Below are 13,289 nucleotides of genomic sequence, written 5' to 3'. Positions count from 1 at the left end.
CCAGCCCCAGCTCAGAGGCTGCCGCGACAGGGGATAGAGGGCACATCCATCGCATTAGAAAGGTAAAACTACTGATATTAAAATATGAGTTGTGTGCTTTTATTTGTAGAACAAAAAAACTTTAATTATTATTAAGGGTTTTTTTATATAGCGCTTTTATCCAAAGTGCTTTACAATAGTTAGCTAACAGTATAAACAACATTTTGAAAGATCATTAAGTAGTCCTCTGAGACCTGCAGCAATTTTCAAGTGATCCACGAAAAAAAAGTTTGAGAACCACTGATCTAATCAATTCCCTGCCATTGCAGGGGCCTTGGACATTGGTAACACCTCAGTCTTTCCTGTTCTCTACCTATGGCATGCAACAGTTTGGTCTCCTGTGGTCTAACTAAAGTCATTTGGGGTTAATACAGGGCTATCTGGGTGAAATTGAATGGCCTGTGATACGCAGGAGGTGAGACTGGATGAACTAATGGTCTCTTCTGGCGTTAAATTCTATGAAACTATGAAACTCGTAGGTGCAAGTTAGCCTAGTCTACTGATTTAAAATGTTTCTCTCTAGTAGATGTTGTCCAACATCCTCCTCATTTACTAATGGACTGGAAAGAACTTTATCATCATCATGTAATAGAAGTACATCATCCTGCTTCTTTCTAAACGCAGAACAGAAATATTTATTGAACACTTCTGCCTCATTAACGTTACCATTTATTGCTATGTTTCTTTTGTTCCTAATATACTTTAAAAACTAGTTATTGTCCTTAGCCCTTCCAGCTATGGATTTTTCCTTTATATCTTTAGCTTCCCTTATGAGTTTTCTACATTTACATAACTTCTCATTTATATTGATTGTTATTTAATTTTCCCTTTTTCCATTTGTTACTATAGTGCTATTTTACTTCTGACTGCTGCCTTCACTTCACCACTGAATGAGGATGAACCAAAGTCATCCTCTCTCTTGAGTGTGGAGCTCTGTCACTTTGAACAAAGAGCTGGAGCACGGCAGAACCTCTGCCAGCTTTTTGGTTGCAAAGGGTTTCCAGTTACCAATTGCCAGGCAGGCTGCCCGCATAGAGCTGGATGTTCATTCTCAGTTCATTTTCACTTTCACTATCCACCTATAGGAAAGCTGCCACTATGATTTAACTGGGAATTGGTCCTGCTTCGAGCAGGGGGTTGGACTAGATGACCTTCTGGGGTCCCTTCCAACCCTGATATTCTATGATTCTATGATTCTATGATTCTATGAAATGTAATTAGGTGTTGATGACCACCAAACTGATATAAACAAAAACCATGGAGTAGCTATGTTAAGATTGCCAGATAGGCAATAAGGCTTGCTTCTTAACAGTCTGTTCCACCCTTGTATTGAGCTGTGACACTCTGAGTTTGTTTCCCAGACCTGAAGAAGTGCTCTGTGTAAGCTTGAAAGCTTGACTCTCTTACTACCAGAAGTTGCTCCAATAAAAGATATGACCTCACCCACCTTGTCTCTTAATACTGAATGACTGTAAGTTACATTATTTGGTCTACAAGTGTTGCAGTTTTGTCTTTGAAATCTGCACCTTTTAGAGGTTGACCACATTTAATTAAGTCTATATTTCTCCTGAGGAGATGAGGGAATGCATTATCTGCATCTGAATTACAGTACCAGCTATACAGATATAATACACAAACCAAGCTGGGTGAATGAGGGACTTGTAGCTACTTCACCCTGAACTGTGCATTTATACCTTCTACAGGAAGCATGTTAAATTCCTGCTTGTACAGATGGCATAAGTGCCCCTAAACAGATTCAGGCAGAAGAATGCCTGGGGGAATATGAGTAACTACTTTAGTTTGCTATCAACATGCTAAACTCGGCTCTCACTTACACCCACACAGCCACGGTGAATTCATTGGGAGTTGTGGCCCTATGCCAGGGCTGAATTTGGTTCAGTTATTTACCTTTAAGTTTTTTAAAATAATTTCTTACTGTGTTTGCTAATTATAAATGCTCAGCATATGGAGAATTTTGTGGAAGCACTAGTGTGGCATGTGGGAGTTAAGGCTTGTCTGGGAAAGGGAGTAGGTCTGACACTCAAGCTACTCTTTTTTAAAAGTTGTTGCAAGGTTTGCTGGTGAGCACACACACTACAGCATCCCTGCAGGCATTATGCCTGCTCTTGCCTTACGCAGCCACAGAGCCTGATCCTGTGAGGTGCTGCCATCAGCTCCCATTGGATGAAGTGGGAGTTGCTGGCATTCATCAGCTCAAAGTAGGCTCCTAGCATCTCCCATGATCAGTCCTCTCTGCCTCCAGCAGTCAGGTGGCACAAGGAATATACTGGCTTTATGTGGTGAGTCAGCGAGTGATGGTGCCTGCCAGTAGCTAGTCCACACAGAGGATAAGGGGCCTACCAGTAGTGCTAGCTAAGGGCATGCTTCTTTAGCTTAAGTGGTAGAGAAATGTGTTTTTTAAGCTAATGTCATCCCTGGCTCTCCAGCTGTGTGGGGGATTTATCTAGTATTGGTGGGCCAGCGTCTAAATCACTTACACTGGTTTTAAACCAGTGTAACTCCTGATTTATACCAGTGTGAGATCCTAATCCATCCCCAAGTCCAGTCTATAGCACACTGATTTACTGTGGTGTGTCCCTGGTTCTAGGAACCTTAAGCTGGCTTTAAATGATCTTTTTTTCCCCTAGGTGAGCCCTCTTTTATACAGTAATTTTGTTTTAAAACTGATTAGTCACGATTCCCTTCAGGTCTGAATTACAGATAATATAGAGAAGCGTAATGCTAAAATCCTTTTAGATTAAAAATGCCATATTATCTGTTCCACAGCAGCTCTTTTCTAATTATGCTATATTATGATATAAATTACTCTGTAGATTTGTAAAGCATGACTTGGAAGCATTTTATATCCTGTAAGTGTTTTAAAATTAATTTGTTCTTGAATGTGTCCATGTATGAATGAGTTTGGCATAAGCCTTTCAATTTTATGCTCCAGTACAGAAAGTGTACAAAGTACAAACTGTAAATCACCCTCTACATTCACTGAGATGGCTGCTCAGCTATGAAAAGAGTCTATCCAACTATTTTAAAGAAGATTTAGATGCAAAAATAATAATGTGTGCAGTGGAGTTTACATGCAGCTCTGGGACATTCCAATCTAAAACACTGCGACTCGTGAAGTCCCAGCAGGGTGAAGCTTCTCACGTATTTTGACTGGGTTGCAAAGTGACAGGTAGAAATGATGTGGAGGCAGAATTAGACCCCAGTCCTGCCATAAGCTCCGTGTTAGTGTAGCCCAGCATTCACATGGAGCCCAACTAAAGTCAGTGGGCACATGTGAAACACATTGTAGGGCTGGGACTTAGTTTGGAGAAAGGCGATGTGTGCTGGCTGAGTCTAAGAGTCTGTTGCTGAGAGGTGGTGAGCAGTGAGCACCTTCCACTCCCACTCCCACTGAGGTCAGTGACCGCAATGTGTCGCTGAACTAGATGGGAGTTAAGGGAGCGCAGCACCTCTCCAGAGGGGACCCTGAGAGACATCTAGGGGAACAGCATTAAAAGGAAATAAACTACTCCCTGCCTGATCCAGCTCCTACGGAAGGAAATGTCAGAGCTCCTACTGACGTCAGTGGTGCAGTAAAGGGCCCTTTGCTTCTTATGTTGTTGGTCAGATTAATAGTTAAAATCTGAGTCTGAAATGTATGTCCTGTAAACAAAAAATGAGTCTTCTGGTGTGGGGGGCAGAACTGTTGGGGAACAGATTAAAAAATATTGTATGTTGGCTATAATGACCTGAATGGCTTTTAAAAATTAAAGGAAATGGAAGGATTAAGTAAAAGAAACCTCTTCTGATTGATTCTGCTAGAAGATCTTGAAGAGACAGGAATAAGAGTAGCTGGGAGAGGAAATAAGAAACACATTTTTTTTTTAAATTGAGTCCTTATGTTAGCAGTCATAATATACTTGTACTAGTCCATATATTAAGAAATTGTGATGGATGTTTCCACATCCTTTAATCAAATGAGTTATATAAGGCTCATAACTTGTTTGGAAATGAAAAGGGATATGTAAACTACGTATTATTAAAGCTATTTTTTTCAAAATAAGTAGAAGCTCTGTTTTCCAAACTCTTTATAATAAAAGTATAACAAGAATATGTATATATTGTTTTTTTCAAAAGTAAGTAAATATTATTCAAAACATTACAGCATCATTTTGTACCATTCTTAATTTTAAAAGGGATCTAATTACAAATTCATTCATACCTATTATATATGTATGCATTTCAAAACACAGCAAACCTAGTAAATGATATAATCTAAAACTTGACACTTAGGGAACGTCTACACTGCCCCGCAGTTCGGACTAAGGGGGGTTAAATAGTGCTGCGTACCAAAGTGCTGTGCTGTAATTCCTCTGTATGTACATTAATGCAAACTAGGAACCTTTTAGATCAATGCCTGCCGTGTCCAGTACTCTAGGAGAGTTACAATACAACACTTCGGTGCGCATTGCTATTCACACCCCTGTAGTGTTGACCTGCAGGGCAGTGTACACGTGCCCTTAGATTTGGTATGTTTCTCTGTCAGGACTTCATGTGAGTGCTCAGTGCTAGGATCCCTAATTGAATACTATGGACTGGACTGGACTCTTACAGTCCAGCCTGAGGAAGGGGTACTGCATAGCTGCTCTGCCCCAGGAGTAGGGCAGGAACGCTAAGCATCGCAGTCTGTATCCTGCTTCCCCTATGCTCTAGACAGGCAGTTGTGGTGTGGATTATTACCCCTTGGTGCTGCCTCCAGTGTGTTGGCTGGTATATTGGGGGCAGTTAGTCAGTATCCTGATCATTCCCCACCTACAAACTGAGTAGGGGAGTAACAGCCCAGAGGTAGATGTTCTCATCCTCATGCAAGCTTTAGCAATGCAAGTAGCCCAGGCTTTAGAATGTAAGCCCTCAATCTTGCAAAGCATTTAAATACATGTTTCAATCCATCCCTAGTCAGCAAAGTGTTTGAGCTCACGTTTTTAAATTCCATTAACTTAAGAATGTGTTTAAAGTGAAGCCTGTGCTGAAAGTATTTTGCTGCACATGGATGGATGGTTGAATTGGGAGCCTCAGAAGTATAATGGGAAATGCTGTGTGCTCCCAGCCACATTAAATCAATTAATAAATTTTTTGGTGAAATTACCTGGCCTATCTGGTAATTTTCATGGGATCTTTAGAAGTCCACAACCATATGTGGCACCAAATTCTGCCTTTGGGGGATGCACATGGGGCTTCCATTGATTCCATTCAACTCTGTGCACATTCAGGGTCAGAATTTGGCCCATAACATCAGGAGGACGGCAGTAGCTATGGGTTAGGTCTGAGATGCCCGGCTTTCTAGACTGCAATATGCATGAGTAGCTCCACAGTGCCCAAAAATCCACATATGCAGGAGGTACTCAGGGATGCCATTCATTACTATTTATTTTTGTAATGCTGTATCCACAATGAAGTGATTCCCAGAGTTCTGCCTGTCAAAGTAGTACTGGGGGGACTGACTTTACCATGTCTTCCCATTGGCAATCCACATGGCAGCGTCCCTCTTGGAAGCACCAGTTTCAAGGGAGACAAATCTGCAAATGACATTACAGAAATGGGCTGCCTACTGCTTCTGTTTAGGGATAGCTCCAGTAACAGGACTATAGTGATAGATGAGTGCCTTTATATTTGGGGATTTCTCAAAATGTCTTGAATCAAATCGACCCAATTGTATGTCTCTTCATAATTTACTTTAAAACCAAAGCAAAGCTAAATTCAGTGATTAGGCTGTATGAATCTTAATGCTGAACTGAGCACAGAAGCCTACATGTACAAATATCAGAGTAACAGCCGTGTTAGTCTGTATTCGCAAAAAGAAAAGGAGTACTTGTGGCACCTTAGAGACTAACCAATTTATTAGAGCATAAGCTTTCGTGAGCTACAGCTCACTTCATCGGATGCATACTGTGGAAACTGCTGCAGACTTTATATATACACAGAGAATATGAACCAATACCTCCTCCCACCCCACTGTCCTGCTGGTAATAGCTTATCTAAAGTGATCATCAGGTGGGCCATTTCCAGGACAAATCCAGGTTTTCTCACCCTCCACCCCCCCACACAAATTCACTCTCCTGCTGGTGATAGCCCATCCAAAGTGACAACTCTTTACACAATGTGCATGACAATCAAGTTGGGCTATTTCCTGCACAAATCCAGGTTTTCTCACATCCCCCCCACCCCCATACACACACAAACTCACTCTCCTGCTGGTAATAGCTCATCCAGACTGACCACTCTTCAAGTTTAAATCCAAGTTAAACCAGAACATCTGGGGGGGGGGGGGTAGGAAAAAACAAGAGGAAACAGGCTACCTTGCATAATGACTTAGCCACTCCAAGCCATGTACATTGGTCAAACTGGACAGTCTCTACGTAAAAGAATAAATGGACACAAATCAGATGTCAAGAATTATAACATTCATAAACCAGTCGGAGAACACTTCAATCTCTCTGGTCACGCAATCACAGACATGAAGGTCGCTATCTTAAAACAAAAAAACTTCAAATCCAGACTCCAGCGAGAAACTGCTGAATTGGAATTCATTTGCAAATTGGATACTATTAATTTAGGCTTAAATAGAGACTTGGAGTGGCTAAGTCATTATGCAAGGTAGCCTGTTTCCTCTTGTTTTTTCCTACCCCCCCCCCCCAAGATGTTCTGGTTTAACTTGGATTTAAACTTGAAGAGTGGTCAGTCTGGATGAGCTATTACCAGCAGGAGAGTGAGTTTGTGTGTGTATGGGGGTGGGGGGGATGTGAGAAAACCTGGATTTGTGCAGGAAATAGCCCAACTTGATTGTCATGCACATTGTGTAAAGAGTTGTCACTTTGGATGGGCTATCACCAGCAGGAGAGTGAATTTGTGTGGGGGGGTGGAGGGTGAGAAAACCTGGATTTGTGCTGGAAATGGCCCACCTGATGATCACTTTAGATAAGCTATTACCAGCAGGACAGTGGGGTGGGAGGAGGTATTGGTTCATATTCTCTGTGTATATATAAAGTCTGCAGCAGTTTCCACGATATGCATCTGATGAAGTGAGCTGTAGCTCACGAAAGCTTATGCTCTAATAAATTGGTTAGTCTCTAAGGTGCCATAAGTACTCCTTTTCTTTTTGCATGTACAAATAGAATTTGGTCCTGTGCTTCTCATTCAGCCAGAACTTTCATTGATTGCAATAGACGTTTTGACTGAGTGCTGGACTGAGCCCACATAATTTATAGGTTTTTTTTTTTTGGAATATGATTTACAGTCAACCATAGAGAAGAGCAAATAAGATGGCCTTCAGGCAGAATTTCAAGAAAGGAAATCACTGAGTCATTTAGAGGGAGGATGAGATTTCCGTGTAGGCAAGGAATCCTTAGAATCACAAATGAGAGAGCGATTTCCAACTGTGGAAAGTCTATAAGATGGGGAAAAGGAGGAGAAGAGAGGAAGTCAGTACCGGAGCAGTGAAATTAACAGAGAGGGAAGTAGGTAGATCTAAGGGTAGAAAGGTGGGGTGGCCTGTTTCATGGGGAGTTTGGAAAACCAGGTGCTAGTTTTGAATTGGATTTGAGATGGATAGGAGGCCAGTGAAGGTGAGAGAAGGGTGACATGGTTCTGTTTTGTGGAATTAGAGAGTATTCTGGACACTGTGAATTTAAGGGACAGGGATTTAGGGAGACTAAAGAGTTACCTTAACTGAGCAGTCAAGATGGGAAGTGAATAAGTATACAAATAAGGCTTTCAACAGACCATCAAGGTAAGAACAAATAATATTATTTTATTAATCTAATAGGCAGATCCTAATGCTGGGTGCCCTCAATTCCATTGGAATTGGAAGTTGAAAATGCCTACACCTTGCTGGAGGCATCCAGCACCTCACAGGATCAAGCCCTAACACAGCAGAATAACATTTATATATTGCTGAAGTACATGCATATTGTACTCACTGGTGTCAAGGTAGCCTTTCACCATAACTGCTACTCATTTGAGGATCTGTGGGTCATTCATTCACTGGTACTTTGAGGACCTGATGAAAGTGTCTCTGATGACCTGCTGTTGAAAATCTTCAAAAACAGTTCAAAGGCAGGCTTCATTTTAGGAGATGTTCATGTCTGAAAAATACTAAAGAGGGTATTGTTCAAGAGAAATGTGCTAACAGCTCTACTCTAAAATAGATACATTGTATAGTCTGATGTATTGTTGAAACTCTCTGGATATTACAAAAATAGTCCCTTAAAATTTTGTTCTACAAATGTTCATCTGACAGATCTAGCCTCTATAGAAGTTTCCAAAGATTCAGATGATGTACTGCTGAGTTATCATCATCATCTACTGACGCAGAACTCTCAGCCTCTTCATCTAAATATATACTTCTATTAATTGGTACAATATTTAAGAGAGGATGCAAGGACTAGATTAATTTACAGGGGCTGTGCTGTGATGTATAATTTTAAGTAATTGCATCTCATTCTCAACATAGCAAAGATTTTTTTCAGTTAGTGATCTGGCACCGTTTCATATGTCTTGTCGGAGTATTTTCACTTTGCAGAAGTGTCAATTGCCATATTTCCATTAACTCTCCACTGTCCTCTCACAAATGGAACTATTTCTTAAGATTAATAGTACTTATAATAAAAATGCTTATCCAAAAACCCTCTTCCTTTAATTTTGTAAATCACAGATAAATTAGAGTGATCCAATGGGTTAAGTGTAAATGAATCACACATGATCCTGGGAATTTAGCAACTGAATCAATTATTTTCCTTTTGGTTATGCTGTGGTTATTATAAATAACCTCCATGCTTAATCAGTGGAGACTTAGTCTATTAATTAAGAAGACACAACAGGGAATGTTTTATTGTAGTATTAAATCCTGTCAGTTCCCATTGGCAGGATGCTATCAATACTTCTAGAAGGGTATTATTACTCTTATATACATAATGGAGCATTTTATTGGCGTCACTAACAGATGTTTTGTTGTTGCTTAAAAACAAAAATAAATAGATTTACACCAATGTAACAGAGAACTGAGTTAGACCCTCTATATCTTATTTTAGAGACAAGAGCTTCTAATAAATGTAATTAATTCCCCCTGTGGCCCTAAGCTGCGGGGGTGCTCAAAATTATGACCACTCCAAAACTAGACTACATTTTTGTTTGCTTATGTTGCCTCTTTTTGACCTGAGCGGCTAGTCAAATTTCAGAGCCTGGGGAATGTTCCATTTAGGAGCAGAAATTGGGAGACTGGTATTTTCTGTGCTGCAACTTTGTTTATTTACAAGGAATGTACAAAGTCCTGCTTCTCCAAATGCAGGAGGAACCGAGAACAAAAGGAGCAGTTTCTTAGCTTCCAGCCCCCGAGCCTCTTTAGTTAACACCAGATCCAAAAGCTCCCTTTCTAGCTTTTTTCAGGGTCACACTGTTCTCACAGGCTCCCGCTTGGCTCTCTTGGTTTCTCTGCCTCTGTGTGTGTTCTTGTCTGTTCTTCGTTTCTGTGTGTTCTCCCTTCCCTCACACGCACACACGCACGTGTTCACAATACTTAGTGGAACCACACCACCACCCTCATGATGCTAGTTCCTGGGCCGACTTATTAGGCTTTGTTTTAGGTGTGGCCCTTAACTGTTTCTTACAACTATCTTAAATGAAGGGCTTGTTTACATATCAGTTTGAAGGAGATTTTAATTCAACCAGAACAAGATTTCATCCAGCTCATATATATAAACATAAAATGCCAAGTGCTGATCTCAGTTACTCCAGTATCAATATGCACTAATTCCACTGACCTCAGCAGAATTATTCCAGATCTATCCTGGTGACACTGCGGCTATGTACATGGCAGCTGGGAGGGTGCTGTCCACACAGGTACACAGACACACGCTAGCTCTGCTCAAGCTAGTGAGCTAAAAATAGCAATGTGGCTGCAGGAGCAGCCCAGGCTAGCCACCTCAGCACAAACCCAGGGACTTGGGCAGCATCGGGCTTGGGTGGCTAATCCTAGTCACCACCACCACCATGCCACTTGGCCACACTGCTAATTTTAGCATATTAGCTTGAGCAAAGCTAGCATGGGTCTGTCTACCTTTACTGGGAAACACCCTCCCCCCTATACCCTGAGAGCAACATTTGGCCCAAAGCATTTGCTTTAGTGTTCAACATATGACACAGGAGATGTCACTTAGGGCCAGATCCTGCTCACTTTACCCACATGAGTAGTTGACTTGATTTAAATGGGGTCAGTCAAGTGAACAAGGTTCAGCCCTAGGCCCCAATCCTGCAAACACTTTATGCATGAGAATAATTTTTACACTTATGAGGCGCACCACTCCACTCAGTGTGGGAATACCCATATGCATGAGTTCATTTAAAGGACTGGAGCCTTAGTCAGAGCATACCTGAATAGGATAGGAATTTTATTGGGTTGTCTCTCAAGTATACCACTTTAGTGCCATGAGAGTGAGTTGTAATGACTGCTGCTTAATCAGAACAGAATCAGCATCAATTCCATTTAACAGGAATGAATTCAGAGAGAGTCGAGGGACTAAGTAGTATTACATAGGTGTAAAATTCTAAACTCCAGTCTTACAATACAGAAGCAGAGAAATAAATATTGAAGAAGAAACATGAAATGCTGGTTAATTTCATTTATTCAGTACAGTATTATATTTCCAGGTTTTTTCAGCCTCTTAATCAAGACAGCTGCTTTGCCTTGTATCTCACTACACAACCAATGTATGCATTAATCAACAACATCACAGAGTCTTTTATGTTTCATTGCCTAAATAATGTGCACATAGGAGGCAAGCCAATACATCGTTTTATGGAGGTTACACCAGGAGCAATATAAGCAAAGTCAAAGCTTCCACGAAAATAGAAATCCAGCTATGTCCTAAAAAAAACCCAAATTCATGCATTTCTTACCATCTGCAATAAATCTTTAGGAAGGTTAATATATTATTTTTACTAGAAGCATATCTATCATTCAATCAATGGATTTAGATGTTTTCTGGTGTATCTTTGACTTGTTTGAAACGGTAACTGATACATCAAACCAACTCTTCAGTCCTTTTGGAGACAGAGCATAGTTTGTCAAAGTGATACTGGTACTTGATCTATGTTCTTGGTTAAGAAATGATTGTCTTGGTCTATTCCGTCAAAAGTATCTATTCCAACTTTTCCTTCTAGGTTTCTTCTTGAATACTACAAATTAAGGCCACTTGTCTACTCAGTTTGAAATTCCTGTGTGAAAACTTCTCTCTCTTCCATAGTTATTACAGATGTTAATTTTTTAATAATGTTGAATAAACATCTGCATTCACATTTTTCCTCGTGAAAATTCTGTGCTTGTGGGTAACTTTTAGTGTCTCCATCATATGCACAGGTTACATGTATTCATACAAATACCTGCATACTTAAAAACATAAATAAAATAGGGAAACTGAGGACCTGATCCTTTGAGATGTTGCATATCCTCAAGTCCCATTGACCTTCATGAGAGTCGAGGGAGCTTAAAACCTCACAATCACAGGCGCTCCATGTGTGCATAATTAATAGCACAAAAGATTTATACAATTAAAACCTAATGCACTGAGACTACTTGCATAAGTAAGGATTTGGCAGGCTTGGGTTCTTTAAAATGGTACATGTTGTTTTGAAAACACAGCTAACAGCAATGAGCAGTGTACCTGCAAGACCAAAATATGTCTTTTTAATTTAATGCTGTAGCATGTCATCCAAAAGCATGAAAGATGTACATAGATCAGGGTATACTTAGGGACATATCTCAGGTGTGGTTTTATCATTGATCCAACTAATTACTCTGGCTTGTGGTATTTTTTTTTCCTGTTACATCTTTCTTCAAATATTTTTAAAGCACTCATGCAGACACAACATTTAAAATTGCTCACTGCTGGAAAGATGTTCCGAGGAGTCTTACTTCTGTCACAACGGAAGAAGTTGCAGTATTGATCAAGGCTGTTTATTTTGTTTTTTTTCGGTCTTCATCATGTTTTCCTCTCTAAATTTTAGTTTTTCATCTGGTTCCTTGGTACATCACTGAATCATCCTCACAACTTGATTTTCACAAAGCTCCATTTCTATGGTTAGCAAAATAGACATGTAAGCACATCACTATATAATTTCCTTCATCCCCTCCACACTGTTAGCACTAAATAAAATAATGAGATCATTTACCAACTAAACAATGTATAAGATTTCATTTTATTTTACCTTAACCATTCTATTTTTCCCTCCCTCCCTCACAGACGATGGAAATGCTTAAAACAAACTAAGGTAGTATGAAACTGACTAATGTAAGTGTAAGCATGGCACCAGTGGGACGAGCTGTAAAACGTTTGTGTGCTTCTGCCAAAATATGTTGCATGGCTTTCTGCTGTTGTCTTGTGTTTCTGATGTTAGGCAGCATGTTTCAGTAGCTTGTAAGCATTTCATTTTATATTTATATTCCTATTTTGGATTTGTAGTTTTAAATACCCCCTTTTTAAAATAGTCCTTGGCAAATTATCATAACATACCTGCAAGCACTGTAAAAATTATTTGTTACAATAGTGTCCAGAAGCTCCAATCAGGACCTCAGCCCATTGGGCTAGGTTTTATAGAAACACAAAATAAGAGAGCGTACATTTGGTATTCACATGAGTTAGGAGCAATGGGCTAGATTTTTAAAGGTATCTAGGTGCCAAGTGGGATTTTCAAAAGCACCAAGGCACTTCAACCTCATTGATTTCAATAGATGTTAGGCACCTATATGTTTGTGAAAATCCTACTAGGCATCCTAATAACTTTAAAAATCTGGCCAAGTGTCAATAATCCTGTGAACTCTTCTGTGGTTGTCCCTTGAAAATAACCCTCCAGATTGGCCATTATAGAATTCAAGTCACGTTAGTGTGGCTGATTGCTACATACATCTAAGCCTTTCTTATGTGAATGCTTTGTCACTAGTCTTCTACCCTAAAATGAGTAACTTTTGTGTTACTTTATATAATGGTTGTTGTGTAGAAATCAAACATATTGTACTTTCACAGTAATATGTCCAAAAGATCATTCTCGGCCAAAGAGATTATATTTTCCTTTTTTTAAAAAATACCTTTTATAAAATGTCTGAGTGAATATAACGCTCATGATGCTGGGACTAATAGCACTACCCTGAAACAGGCAAGCTTTCCTACACAGCTCCTCCAGTGCTTCCCATTAATGATCTT

The 13,289-nt window shown here is 40.0% G+C and overlaps 1 protein-coding gene across 5 annotated transcripts in view; it reads left to right on the top strand.

Annotated features, from left to right (window-relative positions):
• The window catches only part of LHFPL3 (LHFPL tetraspan subfamily member 3), a 399,847-nt gene that overhangs the window by 337,460 nt on the left and 49,098 nt on the right, over positions 1-13,289 (top strand). For 2 of the 5 annotated variants that reach the window (XM_073328518.1, XM_073328517.2), the window contains exon 4: positions 12,333-12,360. The exons of 2 other annotated variants lie outside the window; for them this stretch is intronic. In XM_073328518.1, the coding sequence (XP_073184619.1) occupies positions 12,333-12,349 (17 nt within the window). In that variant the 3' untranslated portion in view covers positions 12,350-12,360. Of the gene's footprint in view, positions 1-12,332; positions 12,381-13,289 lie in introns of all 5 variants that reach the window. One more of the 5 variants, XM_073328516.2, reaches the window with a different exon arrangement.

The sequence above is a fragment of the Lepidochelys kempii genome, chromosome 1 (assembly GCF_965140285.1).
Source record: "Lepidochelys kempii isolate rLepKem1 chromosome 1, rLepKem1.hap1, whole genome shotgun sequence".
In the NCBI taxonomy this organism is placed as follows: domain Eukaryota; kingdom Metazoa; phylum Chordata; order Testudines; family Cheloniidae; genus Lepidochelys; species Lepidochelys kempii.
Note: the sequence above shows the minus strand (reverse complement) of the source record. Positions and strands in the feature narration are given on the sequence as shown.